General features: G+C 46.3%; 1 protein-coding gene across 1 annotated transcript in view; it reads right to left on the minus strand.

The window, feature by feature from the left end:
• Positions 1 to 6,010: 6,010 nt before the first annotated feature.
• T265_12883 (hypothetical protein) overlaps positions 6,011 to 8,604 on the minus strand; it is a gene marked incomplete at both ends in the record, with an annotated part of 54,596 nt that continues 52,002 nt past the window's right edge. The window contains one exon of the mRNA XM_009166058.1: positions 6,011 to 6,445. Coding sequence (XP_009164322.1) covers positions 6,013 to 6,445 — 433 coding nt within the window. The remainder of the gene's footprint in view (positions 6,446 to 8,604) is intronic.

Consider the following 8,604-nt stretch of genomic DNA (forward strand, 5'->3'; position numbering starts at 1 on the left):
ACTTATGAGTCAGCGTGACATCGGCCAGAGCGGGTACTGCCACACTGGGAGAGGGGGGCTGTTTTGTAAATGTAAGATACGGTCATGTCCAACAGAAGATGGAGGACGACTATTTGTTGTCTACAGCTGTGAATCACAGCAAGTATTGTGAGAGCGAATAGGACAGGCAATTAGTGGCTTGAGAAAACAAACAACAATGAAGCTGGACTAGTTGTGCTACGCATGTCAGAGGAACTTCGATCTCCGCCAAATTAGGAATTAAGTGGAAGAGAGGGCTGCGTACGGACAAGCTTCGACGTGGCGAAGGAGCAGTAAAAGACCAACTACGCTGCAGGTCCCATGGTGTATCTTGTTCGCCCAGAGGGAACTACAGACCCGGATCAGTATGGTACGAGTAGCGCTCTCGTATTTACTCCACTTAGTTCTTACATTTCAGTCTTGCTGTTTCATCCCGCTGCTGACGGTGATCAGAGACCGAAGCGACTAGAACGACCATCTCATACACTCATCGTTCAGCTGTAAAGCCCTTCCGGTGTCAAGCTGCCATGCTACCCGAAGGGAGCATGAGGGCTGGGATACTGTGAGGTTGCCCAAGCCTAGACAGGGGAAGTCGAGAGACGCAGAGGTCGGGTTCGAACCACGGACCTTCCGGTTAGTAAATTCGCGCTCTAACCAATTGAGCCATCTCACACTCACAAGTGAAGAAGTCATCACCAAAACAAAACCGCATACCGATACGTGAGTTCTGCTGTCTACCCTAAAACTGTTGTACAAAGTGTCCAGATCAGAGGACGTTTGTCGCATAGAATCACAGAAGAATAACAAAAGGAGTCGTTCAGAAATGAAAACCTGAAGAAAAAGGAAACGAATACTGGACTACCATGGTGTTGTTCGAAGTGCTATGGCAGTGGGTTTGGACACTCAGTAACCGATACTCGATAAGTGATAAATGGTTCATTCGATCAGGTTGTATATCCATGGTATATGAGCTAGTTGATGCCGCCGACAGCCTGAGATCTCACCAATAATGGCGACACACTTCGAAATCAAACTCCACATGAAATTCACCTAGTACACAGGAGGGCAGGAACCTCGCGACGGAAATGACCCATTCGGAGAGTCTGAACACAATTTAGAACAAATAATTATTGTGTGAGAAAGATATCAACCAGAATAGAAACCAAAAAAGAACAGTAGAACGTGGAAGAATCTCACAGATTCAATTGAAGCTAAAAGATACAACCTAGTGTAAACAAAATGCACCAAAACAAGGTTGAGTGGAAGAATCAAGTTTAAACGCAACCGGAAAGTGAGCAGATCGTGAGGGGGGAGGAGGCATGAACGGAACAAACACCGTCTCCACAAGAGCGGGAAGTTCGGCGTCGAACCACAATTATGCGAAGCATGCCGGCATTTGCCGAGCGCAGGTAAGTTAGTAGTATACCTTGTTTCGTTCTTTTTTTACAACAGCGACTTCGACAGAGTATCTTCGATTGCACTGTTTCGAATATTGATCAAACACAGGTTATGGGCTGAATGAGACTGACCAGCATTAATATGGAACACACACGGTAACACACACACAGACCAGAGGACTAGAGGACACGGCTGAGGATTAGGCCCACGGGGATGACGATGTGTACCGTGAATGATATCACACCCTATCGGGAATACATCTTAATTTGATCGAGATAAACATGAGCAGCAGCGCACCGACGTCCTAGATAACATGCAAGTGATGAAATGGATATTCATTAATGTACCCAATATCTGATTAAGCATGCACGCAGGAAGGGATGGATGGAAATAGAACAAACGTAACCTGCATGTGGACAGAAAGGTGTGGTGTTCAAGAAATGGACAGAGCCATGAAAGCTGTCCTAGCTAATCCACCAAACAGGACCTGAAAGACCCCTGTGAGTTGTTCAAAGATAGATAATCTTCATGTTTCACTCTAATTAGATATTCCGTAGGTATTTTGGAAAAACAAGAAAGTGGTCTATCGAACTCGGGCCAATCGTTCGTAGTACATAGGTTCAAGAAGCTACCCGAGCCAAGTGCTCCAACTAAAGGGCCATAAGTCTGTCATACCACATCTACTGGCTTTCCCAAGCTCTGTTAAATGAGATACTTGAAACTGAGAGCACCAAGCAGGCTCGACTTGGCATAGGTTACACCGATCATATCTTTACACTACGTCAAGTGCTTGAGCAGCGCCAGGCATATCGTCGAACAATCACGCTTTTCAGAGGGGATGCTCTTCATTCCTGCACATGCGGTCGGGTTCAGGTGCACGACGAACGGCTTAGTAGGTTCCTGATAACTAGTAGAGTTTGTCAAAGTCGTTCACTTTGCTTTTCTTTCGCTCAACTTTGTCATTCGTTCAGCTGTAGCACCCTTTCGGTGCCCAACTACCATGCCACGCCAGAAGGAAGCACGAGGGCTGGGATATTGCCAGGTTGCCCAAACCTAGACAGGGGAAGTCGAGAGGCAGTCGGGCTCGAACCACGGACCTTCCGGTCAGTAAATTCGCGCTCTTACTACTGAGCCATCTCGCCCCCTTTATTATTGAACATATCTAGTACAGGCTCCTAGGAAACAGAATATGCAGAGAGCTTAATGGACTTGGGTCATGCGAATAGCACCATTCTGTTGTTTGGCAATTACTCCTCTGTGCTTGGTACTTTAGATGGAATGTCAGGAGTGATCCCAGGATTCGATATGCATTTCGTGCCTTTAGAGTGCAAAGTCTTGCTGCAAGATGTTCTATAACCTTGTGTTTCTCTGGAGCTCCAGAATGAAAAGCTTGTGTTTGTCGATCCGGTGCTGTAGTAAATTAAATCAATATGCAAGCGGCGTTCGCAAACTTGTGCCATTTATGGAGTCAGAAGCGTAATTCGCTGAAGCTAAAGGTTGCAGTTTTCTGCTCCAAGCGACTGCTGGAGAAAGGTTTGCTTAGACAGGCCATGAGGTGAGGGACACCGGTTCAAACGAGTGCCGTGGGATCATCCGCCTTGACTGGGACCCACGTAGTCATGCGTGCACGCGGTTAGCAGCCCTTCAGGAAACGGTACGCAAACCAGTGGATCCCAGTGGCGTGTGTACTTTCATTTCCTTGCCGGATTATCTAGCCAAAGTTGTTGTGTTCTGGGCTCATGTCGGGTGAGCTTCACAAAGGACACCGGGTCAATCTTACTGAAACGATGCTCACATTTGTTTATTTCAATGGTGCCTATTATTGATCGTTTTCTTTTAAGGAAATAGACCTTGTTTGCACTAAATCCCTATTCTTAGCTTTTCTTTCCACTTTTTTATAAGCCGTTCTTCAATCAGGTTGCACCACAGATGACGAAATCGACCCAGTGACGCAAGTTACACTCTAACTCTGGCATATTCGCTAGTACCAGAAAAATGTTCGATACCTCATTAGCAGCAACCGCCCGGTGCAACGAAGCCAAACAACACAAGATAAGCATGAGGACTGTTTTTTTTTTAAATTTACATGCAATTCGGTGCGGGAGCTACCGAAAAGCTGAGAGTGTGTTGAAGCTTTGAGCGTTTTTGGCAGACGCTCATTGAGCAACTTTTGGGCTCATCAATTTGAATTTAGCAAACGCTTGTGAGGACGAACGAACACAGTCCATTGGTCCTCGTAGTCGACGCCCTGAGACATGCATCAACAGCCGTCTAAGGACCCACTTTCGATTGAATGAAGTGTGCTACCTCGATCACACATGCGACAAACTCCATGACCAAGCACACAGCTTTTCACATGTAGCGGTCCAGGCAAATAGCTCGAACTGTGCTGGTCCAGTAGCATGACGGAAGAATGTCAAGCACGGCACTTGGACTTGACATCAGGAAAGCTCGAGATGCAGACTTCCATGCCTTGTTTTATGTGCCCGTGGTTTTTTTGGCAGCCTTCAGTCACCAGTCCAATAGTTGGCTAGGGGTAGTGTCCTACAAAACCCTACACTCTCACATTACTTTGTAGATCAGGACTGTGGGTCAAGGGCTTGGGTCTTCAAACATTCTGCTTGAGCTATGGCGATAGGGAGATAGGAGACAGGCTCGCTAGAACGCCACCAATTATGCTTTTCCATGCTGAGAGTGCGTATTGCTGTATCGACTCAGCTAAAGAGGGAAGGACTGGTTATCAGCTGGCCACACACATCAGATAATGCGTGCAGGGTCTGTTCGATGAAAAAGTCAAACTGTTGAGCTTAACAGCTGGAAACAAGCACCCATGCAACAGAGGGTATTCATCGAAAGGTTATCACCTTTGGAAACAGCTCCCGATTAGTCGTCACCAGCATAGCTTATGATAGCTGTTTTGAACTCATTCAAGGTCAACGGTGGAGCAGTTGAACCTCGAGATATGCATAAGCTCATAAAATGGAGGGGATTCAGAAGCGGAGGAACAGTCGAATGTATAAATGTTCGTTCTTATAGTGAAAATTCAAACACAAGGATCTGCACGAAAGAGGAGATAACAAAGCCATGGTTCGGCAGCCCTCATGAATCTTACTCCTGTTGCTAGACAACGGGTCACTGCCTACCGCAATCGCTATCTGTATCTCATTCATGAACGTGATTAATTAGCGAAAAGTTCAATAACATGACCGTTCATCGAGTTACAGCATCGATCAAACCCTGGCGCTCAGATACGAAGCAGGTGACTCAATCAACAAATTACAACTCACCAGCAAACGTAACTGGTATTCACACAACCTACCATTACCTTACTACAAATTATTCGAGTAGGTAATCACGTCTCGTTGACAGATGGACTCGTCGGATCAAGAAAATCGTGGCCACATGAAGTGTTTTCGATGTCCATTAAAACGCAACAGATTGAAATGTCCAGGTGATGTAATTGGGGTAAAACAGGATTCGCCGTATATGTGAGCCTACTGGGAGCGGAATACTGACGGGACCAGATTTATATCATTATGATCTATGGCCGAAAAATGATCGACCTTGACGAAGCTAAACGTAGGGTAGGATGGATGCTTTGAAAATGAAGAAAACGAGACTTCGCTGCCAAGGGAAAGTGTGATAGCCTGAGTAGCATGAGTATTTAGACCGAACAATTGACAGAATTTTCGCAAGCAAACGGAAAAGAAGGGTTTGTGAAGTATCGGTATCATTACAACTATATGAAGTTAGAATGAAAATTGGGACAGTTAACCCGTGGAATTTTAGTGAGAGATTATAGCCGTATCAGGAAGCCTGATCCCCAAGATTACGCCAAGACACGTCTGGCTGTGGGTTCTCTTCGATAGGACTGATGACGCTCCATCCTACAAACAACAGTCACAAGGATGAGACTACAGCGAACCCTGATGGTTGACCAAACCATCGTTGCCAGTCCAGTGCACACCCCCTACTCTGGATGAGCCTTCCAACCTACGTTCGAGGTGTGAAGTTTTCACTTACAAAACGGAATTGAATATTAGGAGGAGAAAACGACTGGCTCGAATTCCTGACCGAGTGGTCATAAAATAACCGTTCAGCTGTAGCACCCTGCCGGTGCCTAACTGCCATGCCACCCGAAGCAAGCACCAGGGCTGGGATACTGCCAGACTGCCCAAGCCTAGACAGGGGAAGTCGAGAGGTAGGGGTCGGGTTCGAACCACGGACCTCCGGTCAGCAAGCTCTAACCACTGAGCTAGCCGGAGTGGTCATAGACAGGGTGAAGTAGCGTTCTGGTCAGTTGATTCACACTATCATTCCAGCTCGATTGGTTATTCGCCTGTAGGTATGCAAACACTGACCAAAGAATCCAAATTGCCTCATAACAGACAGTGTGAAATTACGAAAGGGCCATTATTGGGCGTCAAGAACGGGACCTCTATGACGAAAAGCCGGAAAGTTAAAAAAAGTAGTTTATTCAGTACGCCTCCGAATTATACCCTCATTCTCGAAAGTAATCTTAGAAAGTTTGATGCATAGAGTGTTTCACCGGAAACATTTAGAACATCACGGTTTGTACTACAAGAAAGTGCACTTACCATGCGCATGCGATTCAGGAGGATTGGAAGGGGTGCCAGGACCGAAAACAGGTGCAGCAACTGCCGGCGAGGCCATCATCACCATCATGTTTGGAGCAGCGGTTGAAGGCGATGAAACATCAGCCTGTTCGCGAGGAACAAGCGACTGAAGTACGACTGAGTCGCCATCCTTTGGAAGGACGGAGGTGTTGCCAAAGCCCGCCACGGGTGCTTGTGTCATGAGTGTTTGTCCATGAGTGGATTTCGAAGTTGCTGGTGGAGTATTCGTAGCTGCAGCTGCTGCCGCATTGATTTGTACTCCAAATCGTCGAACCTCCAATGAAAGAGTTAGAGTAACTGCTTTCGGACGCGCAAAAGCTATCGCCCATAGAGCTTCTCTTGCCGTACGCGCGAGATCAATGCGGTCAGATAAAGGCTGCCATTTCGGAATCCTGTAAGAGAGCGAACGCTCGTAGGATAAAAAGGACAAGGTCCAAACGCATGTCTATTCAGCCCAACAAGCACCTGTGTCTTAAAGTTGTTAGTGGACTTGGCGGTCAGGCTTCAGCACTGCAACGAACTGGTGCGTTGTACTGGCTGGGACATGGTCGATCAGCGTGCGACTATGCAACACTGGTTTAGACCAAACCCAAAGAAGTCATACGTACAAATTGCCCGATCGATGTGGTGTATAAAATCGGTGGACAAGTGAACGAAGAAAAGTCCATTTCTCATACAAGTAGGCTAAGACGCTTATTTTAAACACTTATGTTCCTGACCGATAAGAATTGCTGCTACACGATCGATGGTGTTTCATCGATAAAACCCCACTGTCAATGGGCATCGGAGATACACAACGTTTTTTTGAGTATTTGAACATTAGTGTCTCTAAAGCACAGCCCCGGCCTAGTGAGAACGTCCGATCGGGAAATGCTGAGGTGCGTCAGATAGCTGTTCGAAGAATCGACTCACGTGTGACGCGCAGATTGGGACAGGTGCTTCGCTCGCCCAACTGCGCTAACCCAGTCGTGTTCAGAATGGGAAAGACATAAAGGCTGTCATTTCGTGACTCGGTAATAACCTTCACCACTTCACCAGTGAACTCACTGATGGTGACGCAGACACACGCGATCGAATCAGACAGGGGTGATCATAGCTATTGCCTCCAATGCATTGCAGTATTGATTCCTCCACCGTGCATAAAATGAAACGATTCAGCGTCAATGAATTCATCATGTCATTGTTTGTGGCGTTCCGTCCGTCATTCTCAACGAGGCCCGGTGGAAGAAACTGTGACAGCTTGAACCAATATAGCTTAAAACATGGTCTATAGCGGGCAAACATTACTGAACAAAACTGATAATGACATTTTTTACCACAACAAGATCGCTCATACGGATGTAGAAACACCTGAGTCAATTAGACGCTGACTGCATCCTAGTCAACGCATCAGATCGTCTGTACGAATCACAATATAATCAGTTTATGGGTAAAAAATACAAGAAGCATCTAGAAACTTCAGCGATGGAGTTCCAAAGAATAGCATGCAAAAAGGTTAAAGCAATCGTGCTTCTACAAAATGGGTCTCATGAGTAATGTAATGCAAATTGATTTTGGTCAAGCAGAACTACCCAGAACGGGGGCATTCGACAATAAATGTCCTGAGCACACACTACACAACAATGTTGTCTGTGTCCTCAACATCCCTAGTCGGTGCAGCGTTTGTGAGATTCGCCAATCACAAATTCTTGACCAAACCTTCTTGAATGATATCATTCAAAACAAAACGTCCACTAATATTCGAAATAGTTCCCGATCTTTCTGTAGTTGACATTCACTTGATTAGTTACGTTGATTAGGGAGTGTCTAAACAACGTTAGCACATTCCGACCTGCTTGGCTACCACGTGTACCGGGTAGACAATCATGGGGAAGTCAGCTGAGTGCGCAGTAAGGCCCCCGGACTTCCATCATTGAAACATATCCACGACGGGAACAAAATGGGATGAAATACACTCATGTCAAAGCAAATGAATATATTGAGCTGCATGTGGATTCGGTTCAAAATCACTAAGATTTCAAAGTGATAACGGAACAAAGATTTGTTGTTGGTCAGCACCATCATCGGCAGCATGACATCAGTGTTTAACACCGATGCTTCACTGCCCTACAACCATGATTTATTTGAAAGCCTTATTTTAAAGAAAAGAGTAAGGGTGGACGGGGAAGGGACTTAGTGCCAGCTTACCACAATCATTCCGAGGTGCCTATACCTCCAGATATTCACTCAGGCAACCTGGATAGAAACTGACAACAAGAACGCCACTGACATCGGTTGGCAGCCATATATTGTAGTGTCTCCAATCAGGCACAATGAGGATCACGCGGTCCCAATCCCGGAAGGCGAGTAGTACCGACAGCGCTACGTAATCTCCTTCATACTCCTCTGCTAAGTCAAAGATTGGCCGTCTCTGTGCTTACGCCGCTCTGAGTTGGGCATGGAAAACAACACTCCCTTCGGCAAACGATGGTTCGGCATACGCAACATATGTCCCAACCAACGCAGCTCCTGGTGCTGGACACATTCTTCAATGGAAGTACCCGTTGCACAA

This window comes from Opisthorchis viverrini, assembly GCF_000715545.1.
Source record: "Opisthorchis viverrini unplaced genomic scaffold opera_v5_21, whole genome shotgun sequence".
In the NCBI taxonomy this organism is placed as follows: Eukaryota; Metazoa; Platyhelminthes; class Trematoda; order Opisthorchiida; family Opisthorchiidae; genus Opisthorchis; species Opisthorchis viverrini.